The sequence below is a fragment of the Lathamus discolor genome, chromosome 2, assembly GCF_037157495.1.
Source record: "Lathamus discolor isolate bLatDis1 chromosome 2, bLatDis1.hap1, whole genome shotgun sequence".
In the NCBI taxonomy this organism is placed as follows: Eukaryota; Metazoa; Chordata; class Aves; order Psittaciformes; family Psittacidae; genus Lathamus; species Lathamus discolor.
This window is the reverse complement of record NC_088885.1, coordinates 44,707,568-44,725,555: the sequence shown is the minus strand read 5'-3', so window position 1 is coordinate 44,725,555 and position 17,988 is coordinate 44,707,568. Positions and strand designations below refer to the sequence as shown.

At 38.3% G+C, this 17,988-nt stretch overlaps 1 protein-coding gene across 6 annotated transcripts in view; it reads left to right on the top strand.

The window, feature by feature from the left end:
• The window catches only part of ARHGAP12 (Rho GTPase activating protein 12), a 74,517-nt gene extending 60,428 nt beyond the window's left edge, over window positions 1-14,089 (top strand). For 3 of the 6 annotated variants that reach the window (XM_065666690.1, XM_065666695.1, XM_065666694.1), the window contains 9 exons: window positions 1,816-1,920; window positions 2,432-2,530; window positions 5,071-5,173; window positions 6,197-6,316; window positions 8,972-9,070; window positions 11,157-11,234; window positions 12,248-12,382; window positions 12,658-12,760; window positions 13,191-14,089. In XM_065666690.1, coding sequence (XP_065522762.1) covers window positions 1,816-1,920; window positions 2,432-2,530; window positions 5,071-5,173; window positions 6,197-6,316; window positions 8,972-9,070; window positions 11,157-11,234; window positions 12,248-12,382; window positions 12,658-12,760; window positions 13,191-13,365 — 1,017 coding nt within the window. In that variant the 3' untranslated portion in view covers window positions 13,366-14,089. The remainder of the gene's footprint in view (window positions 1-1,815; window positions 1,921-2,431; window positions 2,531-5,070; window positions 5,174-6,196; window positions 6,317-8,971; window positions 9,071-11,156; window positions 11,235-12,247; window positions 12,383-12,657; window positions 12,761-13,190) is intronic. The other 3 variants (XM_065666691.1, XM_065666696.1, XM_065666693.1) reach the window with 2 other exon arrangements.
• The last annotated feature ends 3,899 nt before the right edge of the window (window positions 14,090-17,988 follow it).

The window sequence follows — 17,988 nt, the reverse complement described above, 5'->3', positions numbered from 1 at the left end:
AACGTAGAGTGATTTATTTAATTTTTTTTAAATTTATTTATTTTTCATCTTTTTTCCTCCTCCCAACATGCAGCAAGATTGACCCAGGCTGTCAGGAAGTGTGCGGCTGGGGCACTTTAGCTGTATGTGAAGTAGTTACATGAATATCTCTTAAATAGGCATAGCCACCTGCAACTGTAAGAGCCATAGTGGCCCAAGAGATTGTTCCTGTGGTCTCCACTGCTAAGCTGGGGCTCTCAAAAGCTCTGGTATAATTAATAGGAAATGTTCTTCGATGATATATCTGAGAATTAAGTTAGAAAGCCAGAAGGTTGTGGGGTTTTGGTTTTGGTGGTGGTGGTTTGGTTTTTGGGTTTGTGTTTGTTTTTTTTTCATCTCTTCCCCCTTCTCTGTCCCTCAAGTGCTAGTTGGCATTAGGTAAATTAGAGATATTTCCCAATTCTGATATTTCTTGGGCAAAATAACTTAAGATGCTACTTTCCATTCAGCATTTAATTGCCCTTAGACTCAAGGCAGGAAGATTTTCCAGTGGTAAACAGCCTTTCTAAAACACAGTTAGCATTAATTAACACACATGCTGGCAATTTAATCAGAAGCAGCAGATTAGTTCTGTTTTCTCCCCTTGGATATGGATGTTCTTGTACAGGCTGGAAACTTGTGTTCGCAGCAAGGAGCTTGTCCTGGGGCCCAGGTCCCCCAGAGCTGTCACATGAACAGCATTTGCACATCAAAGACACTTTAAAGAAATAGAAAAGAACCTTTCTGGTGGATCTGATGCTTACAAGCTTCCCCTAGAACTACAACATTAAATTTCTGTGCCTACATCCAAGTGATTTACAGCTTTTCCTGTTCTGTGTTTTACTCATTTTACTCACAATTACAGCTTTTTGTTTGTATTGGTCACTGAACTGGTTTCCTTGAGGAATGATTTCAGAGCTCTGTGGTGTAGGTAGAAACCCTAATACAAGTACTTTGTGATACCTAGTATAAATGTAAAAGTAATAGGTAAAAATAGCTCCCAGGTGTCTTCCTCCACATTGTTTGAAGGGTTACTTGTGGGCTAGATGCTTTATTTAGTTACTTGCTTTTTCATTTAGTAGCTAGACTGAGATTGAGTTCTGTTTACTTGGTAGGCTGTGCTCCAGTATTGCAGTAGAAGAACCACAGAAAAGTACAAAATAACATGGAAAGCATTATTGGAAATACATATACATGCACAAAATATATAGATATTACAAAAATGTAAAACCTGAAAGTGCTCTTCCAGTGCAGGAGGGATGTGATTCGTCTCTAGCAAAGATACAATTTCTGGTTGGTTTTGTGGGTTTTTTTTTGTGTTTGTTTTTGTTTTGGTTTGGTTTGGTTTTTTTGGTTGGTTTTTTTTTGTCTATATAGAACCATTGATTAACTGACAGAATGGGGTTGTTTTGTGCAGGTACTTCTGAGCCAGTTTTGTTTAAAGCTTGGGACTATCTTGACTAAAATCAAGCTACAGTCAAATGCTGTATGGACTTCTACCATTCATGATAGAAAAAAAGCTTTGCTGCAACTTGGCATGTAATGTTACGGATTTTTAAGGCCTTTAAGCTGCGCAGGTTTTAATAGGCATGCTTAAAGGGTGTTTTTGTGGTTTCTGTTTGGATTTTCTTTTCCTTGTATCATGCCTGTTGATTTGTGGCGAAGTATTGTATTTGGGTTAAGTTGTATGGACTGTCAATAAGGTATGTTATAACTAGAGGACTGCAAGACTTGTGTACCTGTTAGGAGTTTCTTTGCTTGTTTTAAGTTTGTCATCATTGTTCCTTTTTTTTCCAGAAGTTTGGTGTCAATCAGTCTAAGCCAGAATTTACAGTGGATCTCAAAGGAGCATTGATTGACTGGGCCTCAAAGGACAAATCCAGCAAAAAGAATGTTATTGAGGTGAATTATGTGATTTACATGCAGAATTATCTCTGTCTCTGCCTGTCTCTCTCTCTCTCCGTCTCTCCCTCTCTCTCTCCCTCTCTCTCTCTCTCTCTCTCTCTCTCTCTCTCTCTCTCTCTCTCTCCCCCTCTCTCTCTCTCTGCCTCCCCTTCTGGTGCTCTGTGTGTGTGTGTGTGTATATATATATATATATATATATATATATATATATATATATATATAAAATCTATCTAAAAGCTTTCAAGTTGTCTACATTTCTTCCTGCTGAAATGTAGATGTATCTTAGTACCTGCAAGAAATGTCCATTTTTATGTCTGCCTGCATTGGATATGTTTTTAAATTTTAAGCAGACTGTTATTTACTGTTTTCAGTGGGAAGTGTTCCTGAGTGGCTATATATTACCTAAGAGTTATGCCAGGGAGAGATTTAATTTGATTTAGGTAATTTAACTTTTTAATTCTAGTGTGTTTATCAATTCTGATGATCATCTGTTTTTATTTCTTTAAAGCTAAAAACCCGCCAAGGAACTGAGCTCTTAATTCAGTCTGATAATGACAGCTTTATTAATGAATGGTATAAAGTTCTTAACTATACCATCAACAATCAGGTATGTGTTTGACTTGTGAAGGCTCTATTTTCAGGGTAATGTTATTTAGGAAAATAATTGTGTGACAACTCCTAGTGCTTTGCATACATCTTAATTTTCTGAGTTTCTTGGGTGCAGCAGGGGGGTGAGGATATGACTGTTTCTGGTGGTGACAAGTGAAATATAATTATATAACGTCAAAGGAAAAAGGATGGTGCACTGCATTAAGAACCAGGAGATGTGGGCTGACCTCCAGCTTGGAAATGAGTTTCCTTCTGTGGCCAAATATTTGTTCTGTCTCAGTGACCTGAAAGAGATAGGAGGATCCTCTCTATCTCTGACAAAGAAGGAGGAAGAGGGGGAGGATGGCCAAGGGAGTGCTTCATGACATGTGTTAATCAGCATTTAATACTGGTGTTCACTTAATAAGGCTGCACTGAAGTGCAAATTAGAAGCCCTGGCAAAACGCTGTATTATCTCTTCTTATCAGGCCGTATAATGCCAACTATTTAATCAACAGAAAAGTGTTCAAGCATTTGCTTTTGATACTGCCAAACAGGATTTACCATCTTTGAATTCAGAAGGAGTTGGAGGAGATCTTGGAGAAAATACTCCTGTCATACCAAGTTGACTTCACGTATATTCTTAGTTTTTATAGTCACAAGCCTGGTTACTGCTCATATGCTGCATTTATGTTGCTTTTGGTGTAGTGACCTTCATTTCTGTTGGCTCTGATAGTGTTTTCCACATATGGGTGTTTTCCACCCAAACAGAGGCAGCTAATATGGATGTTTTGGTTTATTTGAGTGCTCATGGTTTAGGCTCCCAATCTTCTGCCCTTTCCTGGTATGAAAATGTCATGACCCTTAATAACCAGGCAAGGCAGTGACTCAGCAGTACCCTCTTGCTGTCTGTGCTGTGTAAGGCAATTGAGGCCACTTCTTCCCTGCTTAAATACAAACAAAGTTAGAAAGGTTGAGATATGTTGAGATGAAAGTGAGGCGTTGCATGTTAGGTTGAGGAAGTAAATGGTGGAGTGGGGAGAGTTTGTCAACATTCTGGAGGAAGTGGTATTGTTGCTGGGAGCTGATAGCCATGAGACCCAGGATGACAAGGAAAGTGTTAAATAAGTACATTATCAGACCATCTGGTAAGCTGGAGCACTGAAGCTTTGGATAGGAAAGTCCATCAGATCTGAATCAAGCTTTTAATTTTGGGATCTTTATGGTAACAGGGGTATGAATCTCTTTCCCAGGACACATTCAGTAGTTGTAGTGTGATGAGATCTTCCTCAAAAGAATGTACAGATTAGATTCTGATCTCTGTTCCTTCAGGCTGCTCTTGTGGCAATATGCTGTACAAGGGGAATAGCTATCTGAGAACAATGTGGCTGCTCTTTTTTGCATGCAGAAGGTCCAAATTACTAGATTAGACTTGTTCTGTGATGCAGACTAGATTCCAGATTATTTTTTTTCCAAAGCAGTGAATGGTTTTGAGATTTATCAGTCTGAAAAAGCTTTGAGGCCTCTTAAGAGAGCACTGTCCAAATGGTCTCAGCTGCAGAGGGGCCCTTAGAGGGGATGTTAACTTTGCAGTTGAATATCTTGATCTTTGATGTGTAAAAAGGCTATCCAATACATTTGAAAAGCAACAGAGAATGAGTTGATGAAGTCATGCTTCTGCTTGTTCAGTGCTCTGGAATACACAACCTTGCCTTGTCTTTAAAATGTCTTCCTTGTAAGAGAACACCTGTATAGTCAGCTTTTTGTAACTGCATAAAGTCAAGTTTATTTTAGAAGAAGTAAAGTAAGAAATATGCAGTTTTGGAAGGGAATATGTTGCAGTGAGACCAGAAGAAGTTTCTTTTCCTATTTTCTGATATGCCTGCAGTCATGCGTGTAGCACAGGTATGAGCCTGCAGGTGGGGAGTTTTAACAGTCTCTGATAGCTGCCATCGCACTACCACATGATCTACATTTTCACTTGACTGCGTTGAATGACAGTATGCTGACAGCAATTACATAGGGCAAGAATTTCAGGCGATAGTGTATCTACTTTCTCAGAGTGAATTCATTGTATGTTTTGACAGTGGTGAAATTTTGCAGCTGATGGTTCTATTTTCTGTTAAGAAAATTCGAATTACAGAGATCGGAAATAGCGTAAATGCTCTAGAAGTGAGGTGGGGTTTTTTTAGACTGTTACCACTCATGTGATTCTTTAGCGAACTCTGGATTTAGGAAAAATATGTTGTTTATTGGTTGATGTAATTAAGTGATATTTTAAAAGGCTGGTTGTACTTTGTTCGGTGTTGAGAAAACCTTACTTTATTGGGTCTTATGATCAAATAGTGTTTGTCAAAGTTATTTACTCTGCCAGTGAGAACTGGTATAATTTCTGAAGATACTTTTAGCCATCTAGAGTTCAGGAAAGAACCAGCTGAATATCATTATAGGGTAAAAAATATATTTTAGAACTGCCTGTTCTGTTAAAATAACTGTTTGTTATTGCTCTATTTTGTGAATTGAGAAACTGATCACTCTGTATCTCCTTAAATCTAATAGGTAGTGGAGTCTGATGAAGCATTAGAAGATGAAATTCCAGATTCCCCAGGGGTGGAAAAACAAGACAAAGAGAAAGAGAATAAAGACTCTAAGAAACTTCGTTGTGAGTTGAAAATTTTCTATGAATTGTTTTAGCAATGCCCACTTTCATTTTTTTGCATCTTCATTATTATGTGTCAGTAGAGAAGAATTCAAAAGGATAGCTAGAAATGAAACTACTCCAGTTTTGGGACAGGGTTTTATATAGTTTATTCTAGGTCTTGATGCCAGTTAGTAGGTTTTCTTTCATGTTTTAATAATCATTTAAAAAAAAAAGGAAATAGAAAGGAAAAAATGTACACGTCTTTAGCTCCTACTGCATGATGCATAAAAAGAGGAGAAAATAAGCAGCAGTGAAATAGATTATTTTTGAGGTGTTGTCAAATGCACAGAAGTAAGTAGACATTTGTTTTTTCTGACTTCTGTGGTTTTCATTAAGAATTGTTTAGCCCTTTTGCATGTTCAAAATGGAACATGTGAAAGGATTACTTGGGTTTTTTTCTGAGGTACAATGTCTGTAAATGTTTGCACTATTAACATGAACTGCAATTTTGCTGAATTGCTAATGATGTTATATTGGCTTGCTTAGAGAAGCTAAGCATTTTTAATTGCACCTTCAGAGTTTTAGAGCTTAGTTAAGCTTACCCACAGTAATTTCTTCCTATGCGCAGAAATATATTAATCAGACCATTTTTCTGTCTTTTACTTCCAGGCCTCATATGTAGTTTGCAAGAAAGTGTTCATTTCTTCCAAAATAGCTAACTTAAGGAAAGGCAGGACTGGATCTGAAACATAGCTATGTTTTAAAAATTCCACATCAATTCCAGATGTCAGCTACCATTTACTTAGTTTCATAGGCAGCACTCAGTTTTGCAAGTTTCTTTGTGAGAGAGTTGTCTTTTGGTGGTTTGAAAAATGGATGCTATTTACTTGGAGTTCTAAAAGGAAAAAAAAAAGTGGATGTATTGCAAATTTGAATAGGGTTTTTTATGCAGTTTTGAGCTTAATTTTTTGATGTTGGTTCCTTGACAGATAAATGCAGTGTTGATTCTTTGGATGTTCAAGCTAAATGTGTTTCTCTTTTCAGCAGTGAAAGTACCTAGCAATATAGATTCCACAGATCAGAAAAAGACCAAAACGAAGCTCAAGAAGTTCCTTACACGGCGCCCTACATTACAAGCTGTCCGTGAAAAAGGCTACATTAAGGGTAAATGAACCTTTTTAACAAAGGAAAAAATTTGGAAAACTGGATTTAGGAGTGTCTGTGTAGAATGGGGCTGAAATGGTCTAGTCTTAGAGTAAAACACATGTACATAGCAGGTTTAACAAAAATCTTGGATGTACAGTGGAACTGGTGTTTTATTGTGATAATCATGTGTCCATACAAGGGAAAGCGCAGTCCTTTGGGTACAAAGCTGAATGTGCTCACCTGTTTCACAACGATGTTTTTGTCAGATTGGAACCAGACAATCATGTGCCATCTCATAAGAAAGGAAATATTTAGGCAAACCAGCATAAGGATAAAGGACTCTTAACTTGAACATCTTTCTCCCCTAACCTTTTCTTAATGTATACCTTTTTTCATTGTTTCACAATGAGTCTTAGAGATATTCTTGAATCAAACTTATGAAAGAATTGATTTCCATTTGTCACACTTGTTAAAATTTTGAGGGAACAGTATTTGCACAGGTTTAAGTTAATGTATTTGTGTAAATTATTGGCTTGGTACTCATTGTAAAGCTTTATTTATTTATTTGTATGCCTTGACAGGAGTTGTAGGTGGTGCTCTACTAGGGTCAGAATAGTGTATTGGTAGGCAAATATCAGACCAAATCCTACTGTGATTTGCCTAACTGCATACTTTAACAGGTGTGCTTCTGTTGCATGTGGCATTTGATATATTTGTGTATCTGCAAATATAATTTAACTGTAAATGATGGAATTCTTGTTTTGGATAAGGAAGTATTATTTCAAGACTTTGTTTTGCTCTGCTTTACAGCTTGATGTTCATGTCATTGCTTAGTGACATAACTTCTGACATAAGCAACAGTGAACACAAAGCCAAGTTTAATTTGTACACGTGCGTGCTGATGATTGGATTTTTTAAATAAAGACATTAAGGAATTAAGAGTTTGTTTTTATTTAAAAGCATGGTGTAGATTTAAAAAGTTGGATCTGTGCTGTACAGTTTTACTGTATGAATGAAAAATTCATTCAGAATTATTTTATTTGAAAGCCCAGTGTACTTTTGTGGCTGCTACAGAAAAAGCTTAGTACACAGAAAACTTGGCTAAACCCAGTCTGAGCATAAAAAATAATGAAAAAAAGCCCCACTTGAAAGAGCATGCACTAAGCAGAGAAGTAACTGTGGTGAAGTTTTGTGGAAAAACAGAATTACAAAGGTTACTTTAAAATGAGGGATAAAAGTATGATTCTTTACATGGAAATTATTAAAGTTGGAAGTAATTGTAGCAAATCAGTTTGCTACTACCTGGTATTTTCTTGTGCTGTCTAACCTGCCTTGCTTTATCTGCTATGGCTGCATGCTAGCCTTGCTTTCTACTGTGTGGGCTTTTTCAGTCCTTTGCTACTGATTCTGCTGGAGTAGCAACAGCAGGACTGAGGTGTTTTGGGTCACCAGCCTTGTACGCATACAGCTAATAATGCCATTATGTGCCAGTTTTCATACTGTATATTGGTTTGGTGTGCTGTTTGCATTTCCCAAAGCAGTAGTCAGATGCAAGTGTTGTTAATGAATCTACTTAGATTACTAAGCGTGAAAAATGGGCTAGATGCTACGCATGATGCAAATGCAAGAACAGTTCTATCTTGCATAAGCTCTGAAGTAAGATCCACTAGATACTGTGAAGACTGCCACTTATTTACCCGCTACCTTATTTAACGTATTAAAATAAGGTAAAAACTTTCTTCCGTTTAGGAGTGTGAGCTATTTCAGTCTCATGAATCTGAACAGGGGAGGCCATCTATTATTTGGTAATCTTTGATGACAAACTATAGAAATGGGTCTTGGAAGTACTTTGGTGATAACAAAATGTGAACATGAGGAGTTAACATGTTACTGAAATAGACTGAAATGCTGCAAGAATCTGTTCTCTGCCCAAGCTGAGTTTTATATTTGCTCCACTTTATGATAGAAAACACTCCCACTGGATTATGTAGTTTTGCAAACAAGACTCAAAGCTACTTTTGTCCATAAATATCTGTATTGACATTCCAACCTTGAGGCCAGGGTGCCTGTGCATAGTCGTACTTTCCTCCATTCAGAACTTTTTGATATAAAGGTCTGTCATTTACAAATCCATGTCAGAACTTCCATTAGTTAAAGATTATGTTGAAGTAAATATGTAATGCTGGGTTAAACAGCAGGTGCAATGAAAGATGAAATTTTACAGGGTTTTCCACCAAACAATGCCAACAGCTTTCACTTTGGTTAAAGTTTATTGTCTCTGTTCAGATTTTGAACAAAGGTTACAGTAAATATATTTTGAACTTGGAAGAGGAATGGAGTGTAACAAGGCTTTTGAATCCATTATATTTCCTATTACTGTAATGACTGTATGACTCTTACAGGTGTCTTCTGCTGGATTAAAATAATTTCAGTAGCAGAAGTTCCTCACTCAGAGACTCATGTTTGTGTAACTGCTGACACTCTTTCTTACTGGGAGCTTTTTCTTGCTGGGAACTGCTGGGAGCTCTTTTCAGAACTTTCCTACTTTCACTCTAATACTGCGACAATTGTATCCAGTAGTCTTTGCCCTGTGTAGAGGTTTGTTCTAATCTGAACTAGTTCTGTCACTTGAGTCTTGTTCCACTGTAAATCAGTCTCTTTACTTGGTTCCAGATCAAGTGTTTGGTTCCAATCTCACCAGCTTGTGTCAAAGAGAAAACAGCACGGTGCCAAAGTTCGTGAAGCTGTGTATTGAGCATGTTGAGGAACATGGTATGGCTGAAGTTTTTTGTTTCCAAATCTCTCTTACTCACCACACTATCTAATCCTGAATGTTTCAGTCCTTAAAATGCTGTAGATTTATTTGGGGAAAATAATCTGAAATTTGCATCTGTAGTTAGCAATGAGGTTTCCGGGGAGGGGAGGGATGTCTGTGTGGTCCAAAATGGAGAGAGGGGAAGGAAATCTTATTTTGGAGAAATTGATCCTCTTCAGTATATTTCAAGCTCAGGAGAAGGCAGGACAGCCTCCTGGCAGCAAGTATCTAAAGAAAGAGGGATTACAAGAAGTAATAGAAGAGCTCAGCCCATCAAGGTGCTTTTCCAGATGAAAAGAGAGAGACTGTCAGAACACAACCATTCATTTTTGGAAGGTTTAAGCATACTAACAGTCTTTCATTTGAAAACTTCCTTGAAACAAACTTCTAGGAAAAAGTTGTATTCCTGCTCTGTATATGCCCTGAAGAAGACAAATCTATTGGTTTGATGCCCTTCAGCCAGTTACACCGATTGCTATGTGAAGTTTTGTGCAATTCTGGACATTATCAGTATCCACATATTTACTCAATTTTTGTTTGCTTGCATTGAAAATAAGTCAGTCCTACTTAATAACTGAGAAAATTGTTTGAAAGTTACATGTGATTTTCGAGGTTGTCCGATACAAGTGACATTGCCACATTTTTGTTGAAAATATGTTGGTTATGGCTCCTGACATGGCTGTACTCTGTGCTGGTCTTCTTGCTTCTTTCTTGCTGTTGTCATTGACCTGTGTCTTGGAAAAGATGACTGAGAGGCGATTATGGAATCTCCATAATCATCATTCAGATATATACCAGTCTTTTAATGTGAAAACATTGTCTTGAGAATCAGGGTAAGTGTTACAGGGGAATACTACATGAGAATTTTAAGGCATCTTCCATGGGAACTTCATTTAGAATTTTGTTGCAGCCCATAGTCCTCTTTCTCAATGCTGCTGTCTTATGGCGTGGGAGGGAAAAATAACTGCTTCTGTTGCCATACCCCAGTTCAACAAACTGCCCCCTTGTTTGTAACAGCAGGCTTTATTCCATTTGTGATCTGCAGTTTATGAGAAAGGGGTTATTTTGCTTTGTTCTTTTTTTATTTCTTTTTTATTTTAAAGGCAGGACTGCAGTGAAGATAGTGGTGAAGTTTTCCTTTTTTAAATACCTCAGGGGAAGCTGACAGAAATGAACAGCTTTACCCCCCTGCTTCTCCAACTCTTCTTCCTACTGCCAATACACTTCAAATCAGTTCTTTCTGTAAAGGAGTGACTAGTGGATTATGGGGAAAAGGGATATGTCAGATGGTGCTGGTAACTGTGCTGTGTTGCATCAGACAACTCCTTGAGGAGCAACAGGGACTTGCAGGTATTCTGGCAACACTCACCCTCTCAGTGGCACTGACTCACATGCTGCATTCAAGTGGCATTTCAGTTATTTACCTCCTAATCACTTCTGAGTAACTGCAGTAGCAACCACAGACACAGTTTTCTTTTCTGGTAGAGTGTGCAATACTGTAAAGGCAAAGGACTATCCATTTTATTTTGCAGGCTGTTGGGTATTGATGAGTGTGCATGCACATCATTACTTTTCTGTGCAGACCAGTCACTTGGCAACTTTGAGATGCTCTCTATGCATGACTTGATTTTTCTTAACCATACATTAAAAAACTGAATATCCACAAAATACTTGGTTCTTGCATGTTGGAGCCCCATATATTCCTTGCCCACCCACCAAGAGCATCTTAAGAGACCCCTAGTCTCATTGGGGAAACTTAGAGCTGTTGGCTCATTACTACTGTTCTACTGTGTAGGAAGTTTCAGAAATTACTTTGAGCTTGATGCTGCCAGACCTGTGCAGGCAAACTAAACCTCCTCTGATATTCCCTCCCCATTAAAAAAGCTAGTTTAACTTTATTCTTTTGTCATTGAACTGAGTGTTCTTTGTTACAAGATAGGTTTCTTTTAATTTTAATGGGTAGACCTATAAAGAAGCAGCATAATGATTCCAGAATTCATGCATGGGCAAGATATTGAAACAGATTTAATCCCTTTGTTTTAGGATTAGATGTTGATGGCTTATACAGAGTTAGTGGCAATCTTGCAGTGATACAGAAGCTAAGATTTGCAGTCAATCATGGTAAGTTTCCTTCAATTATATTACAATTGCATATGCTTTTGGATTATTGAATTTCATAGAAAGTTCAGGAAAAAGTTTTCTTAATGTGTAACTGCAGTCTTTCATGAGAAGTGATTGTCATCTTTAAATTACTTCAGAATTGCAGAATTTAGTGTGTAATACACATCATTTGAAAAATCTTGCATCCTGGAGGTTTAGTGTCCTATGGAGCGTAGGGGCGTTTCTAGAACATGATTCTAAAGGAAGATGCTAATAGAACTCTAATCAGAATGGTTTGAGTTGGAAGGGGTGTTGAAGACCACCTAATTTCAGCCCCTTTCAGTGGGCAGGAGCACCTTCCACTAGACCAGGTTGCTCAAAGCCACTTCCAGCCTGACGTTGAACACTGCCAGGGATGGGGCAGCCACAGCTTCTCTGGGCAACCTGTGCCAGTGCCTCACCACCCTCTCACAGTGAGGAACTTCTTCCTAATATTTGAATTTGAAGGGAAGGGATTATTTTTAAGTGACTGGAAAAACAGTAAGCACATTAAACATCCACTAGCATTTAAATTTTAAGTTAATGCTTTGTACCAAGGTTTGCTACTCCTTTTTAGTGTGTGGGTGTTTAGCTCCTCTGCCATACTCTGTATAAAACCCTTTCATATGGCTGTATTTCAGTGTTCAGTGAGAATCAATAGGCAACTTGCAATTAGGAAGAGGAGAGTAGCCCATCTACAATCTGACCTCTCATTTCCTGATTAACAGGATCTAACAGTAAATTTTGTGTTGCATCAGCAGCTTCTATTCCCCTCTGAAAAATGCTGTTCGTGTAGGGGAGCTGCATGCAGTGCAGTAGGCAGAGTTTGGCCGTCTATGCCTGTAGTGGCTGAGCTTTTGTGTATCTCCTTTTACACTGCAGCAGGGCTGTGACTGTTCACTGCCATAAGAACAGAAGAGAGTTTCAGTTTATTTGTAAAAAAGCTTTTATAGCTAAATTGTTAACGTTAACACTATTCATGTTTTCTCTTTTAGATGAGAAGCTAGACTTGAATGACAGTAAATGGGAAGACATACATGTCATCACAGGAGCTCTAAAGATGTTTTTCAGAGAATTGCCGGAGCCGCTGTTCACTTACAATCACTTCAATGACTTTGTCAATGCAATTAGTAAGTCTGGAAAACCTGTGTGTGCTTGATTTCTGTATAAGTTCCTCTCAATACATGTAATTTTCAACAATAAAAAGAATGTTTTGGTTATGAACATCTGTCAGGTTTCCCTAAAATTGCCTGTCAGTAATGCACGGTCCTGCCAGGAGGTGTCAGTATTTTATCTCGTATTAGCACTGCAACACGTTTGCTTTTATTCTCCATCTGTTAAATTTTATGCTGAAGTTTTAAACAAAAAAACTGAATCTTTGTTTCTGCACATCATCCTTTTGCAGAACAGGAACCAAGGCAGCGTGTCCATGCTGTTAAAGATTTAATCAAACAGTTGCCAAAACCAAATCAGGACACCATGCAGGTACTCTTTAGACATCTGAAGAGGTAAGTAGCAGATAGAAGGAAAGGCATTGTATTGTGGAGCATCTCTTAAAGCTAACTAGTCCAATTAAAAGTACTAGGTGACTGTTCCTACTGCATATTTCTTACCTATATTTGATTTGATGAAACCAGTATATCAGCCTGAACTTATACAAGCTTGCAGAGCCCTAAACAGACTTCAGAGAAAATGTCGTAGTTGTGGGGTTCACTGCCAAGCCCTTGTATTTGAGGGATTGTGAGAGGATCAGGAATAGTATTTCAAAATAAAACTTTTCCATAGAGGAAATCACAGCAGCTGTAGGTCTTGATAACAAGACTACTCATTAAATAAATACTGTGAATATTCATTTGCTTAGGACTGTGTCTTTTCCTATTGTCCTTTTACTCTAGCACTGATAAGTCCCTCTTTATGTATCTTTTTTTTCTCTTTCAGAGTTGTAGAAAATGGAGAAAAGAACCGAATGACATATCAAAGTGTAGCAATAGTTTTTGGTCCAACCTTATTAAAACCAGAGAAAGAGACTGGTAACATAGCAGTCCACACAGTATACCAGAATCAGATTGTAGAGTTAATTCTGCTGGAATTGAATTCCATCTTTGGACGCTGACGTTTTTCTTGGAGTAGAAACTGGAAGTGATGGATTGGCAGCAGTACTCCATCAGAAGGAAAATCTCTCGCTGTACATGATGTATTATGTTTGTGGACCAAGCAGCAACTTGTTTTTTGCACTTTTGGGAGGGGAGAAACAGGAGAAATGTTTGACCACTTTAATGCGAATTAAAGACATCACTTTGGTTTTCTTTGAAAAGTTCAATGTAAAAAGTGAATAGAAAAGTTTATAGTTTGCCTTTTTTACAGTAGCATTGGAAAAATGTAATATAGTTCATACACTGGATTTCTTGGAGAGTAAAGCTATTAAACTGGATAATCTGGAATTTAATCTTAAAATTCTTCCACTTTGTAGGGAAAATTCCTACCAACTGGTATGGAAGAACTCAGTGAAGTTACATCTTAACCTTGTGTATTACAGCCTAGTCAGATCTGCATAACACTTTTCCAAGGGGTTTCTGCATGCAGTGACTGTCTTAAACTTGTGCTAACAGTTTGGTTTAGTTATTCAAATCTAATTCTTCACTTGATATCTGCTGTCTTCCCCCACCCCCTGTTTTTCTTTTCTTCCTTTTATTCCCCAGCAAACTTTCTGAAATTTCTTAGTTTCTTTATAAAACAGCACACTATTTCAAACACTGAACTTGTAAGAATATCCAGCAATGGATATTTGTTTTGTGGCATAATAGAAGTCATATTTAATAAACATGTTCATTTTTTCAGGGTGTTTCCTGATCTTAGTTTTGTGTGATTTAAAGCTAAAATCCTAAGTAAATACGGACTGTAACAGTGTTGAGTTCTTGGTATAATGCCGTGGTAGTGGAAGTTTCTTGATGTAAATACAGGCTGTCCTTTTGATTCTTGTATATAATTCAGGTCCTGTATAGTTTAAGAACACTTCAGTCGCACATTTCTAATCATGGATAGATTAGCTACAGTAGCATAATGTTACCAGTGGATGTCTGGGTTTCAGCAGGGAAACAGGTTTTGGGGAGGGAGGGAGGGGGCTAACTGTGTGCACTTTTAGATGATAATTACATTTGCGGGAAATAACTGTAATGCAAATGGTACTGGAGAAATACTGAGTGTGCTTGCTACATTGTTAATGCACTACAAGAGGAGCCTTTTAGGTTATTTAATATGTACAGGGTATGTTAGAAAAATGTATTATGAATTCTAACATCGACAAATAGTGAAACTCATGTTTTGATAGATGTTTGATGGAATCCATGATGCTAAATTTAAGATTTTCTTTTTACATTAATGTAGAATAAATTGTAAAATTGGTTTTGAAAGATTTTGTTACAGGGAGCATGGTCTGCTGAAGATTTTTTTAAATGTATTTTTCTAGACTAACTGCTGTATCTGACATATTTGTTATGTCTAACCTGAATAAAGAAAAACCATTAGTTCTCTTAGAGTTTGCCATTCCCGCTTCAGACAACATGAACCCCTTTAAACAGTAAGACCAATGTATCTTACTGCTTGGCATGGATACTACTTGTGACAAAGGGTTGTCTTGCTGGATTAAAAGATGAATGCTTACTTTGTAACCTGACAGTTTAGGAACTTCCCAGTCCCTTTCTTTAACAACTTAAATTCTAACATAATGTTCAGAGAGGGCAGAAATAATTTATTGATATAAATTCTTTAAAACATATCCCAGCTTACAGTAGGTACTAAGTACAGAAAGCAGGTACATTGGGGAAGTAATTGTATTTTGCCTTTGATCTGTTGCATTCCTTTTACGACACAGTTTTGGCTTACAGCAGAGGGGGTGTGCAGTGAAGTACTGAGGTGTAACCAGTTGAATGGTGCGAGAATTTCATGAGCATAGGGCTTGCATGAGAAGTCTTCAGAGATTAAAGAGAAGACAAGTTACCTTGTGGCTTTCTCACTGTCTTCTTGTGGTAATGGTGAAGTCTTGTGGTTTGTTGCAAAGCGACCTGGGTGAGAATTGTGAAAGCTCCATCTCCCATTGCGTTGTCAGCTCCTGGTAGGCTGTCAAACTGGAGCAGTGCCGAGTGGCAGGTGTGCCTCAGGCTACCAGAAAGTATCAGCAAAGCTGAAGTCTGTTGCTGCGGATTATTCAAATCCCAGCTTCAGCTGTGAAATGAAAGAGTTCCCACTGCTAAATGAGAGGGCTTATCCACAGGTCACCTTTTCTGTATGAGTGCTATGTTGTTTCAAAGAAAGAATGCCTTTTTAGAACAATTTGATAATGAGGATGTCACACTTTTCCTTGTATTCCCCCAAAATAAAGCATTCTGTTACTACAATTTATGGTATGGTTTTGTGCAGTGAAGTTGTCATGTTTTGATGTTCTCATTTTTAGTTTGGGGAGGGGAGAGTATTTTTTTAACTGAAAGGTGTAGCTAAACATTCGAGGCAGTCAGGAAGAGGAGGCTGTCCAAGCTGGTGGTATGCTTGTCCTGACCAGCTTGAAACTGTATCAGCACATTGGGTTTATTCACTGCTCAAAATACCTTGCTTGTTCCTGCAGTTAGCTTTCTTTTAAAATTCAAACACAGATTTTTGCACAAAGATAGCAGGGGAAAACTCTTTGTATTAAATGAAACGTAATTATATATTCCTCAGTTTGTTTTAAATCAGGTTTCGTTCTGCTTTAAAACCAATATATAGTAAATATGAACTTTTGCAGCCATAACCACTCAAAGATACTGGAGGTCCAGTGTTATGTATCGGTGCCAGTTGAAATTCTTTTCTGGCTGTGTTCATCTCTGTAGATCAGCTACACATTAGTACCAAGAAATCCTCAGACTTGTACTTGATCTATACCAGTTGCGGGTTTCTTCACTTTAAAACTTGAGAGAGAATGGGCACAGAAGGGATAAGGCAAATAGAGTCATTTTGTGTAAACTGATTTTTTTTTTTTAAATCAGAGTTGCATGTAAGTGAGGCTTCCTGTGTCCAAGTGGATTGGTCACCCTGACCACCTAGGCCCAGACTTTCCATCTTCACAGAAAGGTATGATAAATTCCCTTTGTACTGAGCCCATTTTGTCTTGGAAAGGGAATCCTTGGCTTGCAGAGCGAGAGAGAGAAGGGAGTTTGTAGGTGAAACAGCATCAGTTTACTCCAATGCAGAGCCCTGACTTTTTCCCCGTAGTGAAGAACAGCTTTTTTTAGCCCCAAAGTAATGATATTTTCTGAATCAATTGGTTAATTCATAAGGCATAATGTAAACCAAGCACAGTGGGGCATTCTGCTTGGCAAAGGGGGAGGTACAGCATGGCTAATGAGGCCTTCTGCAGCCGCTGGGGAGAGGAGAGCTTCTCTGAAGAATCTTAATTAGCCTCCACAATTGCAAAGTTTTGTGGGCAAGCAGCTGGTAGGACTGGATCAGACCTTTACAAAAGTGGCCCTATGTGAGTGTGGGACTTAAATGAACATCTCCCCCCCCCAACCCCAGCATTCTTGTAAACAGAGCACTTGTAAAACAAGATCACACTGTGTAACAGACCAACATGAAAGACATTAAGAGGCAAGCCGGCCTCTTGGTCCTTTTTACTGCCTTGAGAATTAAATAGCAGCTCTAATATTAGAGTTCCCTACAACTTTCACAACTGGATTTGAGTTTGTTAAGGATTTTCACGAATATCTTTCAGAAGAAGAAATCATGTTGCATTCAGCAACCTAGGAACTGAAAACTGGAACATGTAGGGTTTATTTCTCATAGAAGACCATCTTGCAGCTTATTGCACCAAAATGTAGTTTGCTACGGAAGTGGAGAGTGGCCCCTTAGTGTGGGAATAAGTAAATGCAAAGCACTGAAGGCAACCAGACAAAGCAGGTGTGATGGACAAGCAAGATGGCAAAGAAACAGTCACTTAGAAAATCTGCAGGAATCCAAGCCAGAGACCTGGGAAAAAGCCAGGCTGCCAAGAGAGTGGGTTTGGGCTTTTTCTTTTCTTTTTTCCTTCTTTTTCCACTTCACACAATGCCGATGAAGGCCTGGCTATGTTTTGTAGGGGTAAGTTGCTCTGTAAACAGGTGGAGTTCAAGTGACATTGCAAAACAGCAGTGCCCACCCTTCTCTGGACTTTTCCATAGCAGCTTCTGTGTCAGCTGATGTGCTTCTGTTGAGGTTCAGTTGACACAAACACCTGAGTGCTAACAGGGTTCAAGAAGTATGTTCCTTCAATATAATCGTGAATGCACAACTGGCATGTGCGTGGTACAAAAATAAACTTGTTCTCAGTTCGGCAGCATTGTGCTGGTGGCACTGGGTGCCCCATCCAAGATCAGAACCAGATCCTGAAGAGCACCAGTTTGTCTGTTACAAACTCGGCACACAGGAAGAAAGGAATGTATGAAGCTGAGCAGTGGGAGTATGCAGAAAGAATAAACCCCAAAGCTGAACTATCCTCACGAGTTTAGATTTGCATGTATGGTATCAATCTGCTCAGAATAGTTTGAAAATTCATAGTGTGAAAGAAACAGCTGTCCTCACAAAACAAAACTAATTAAAAGTTGTAATTTTTTATATCTGGCACTGGAAGATAACTGTTAAATGTTGATCAGCTTGTCTAGTTGTCACAGAATCATAGAATGGGTTAGGGCTGGAAAGGACCTTAAGATCATGTAGCTCCAACTTCCCT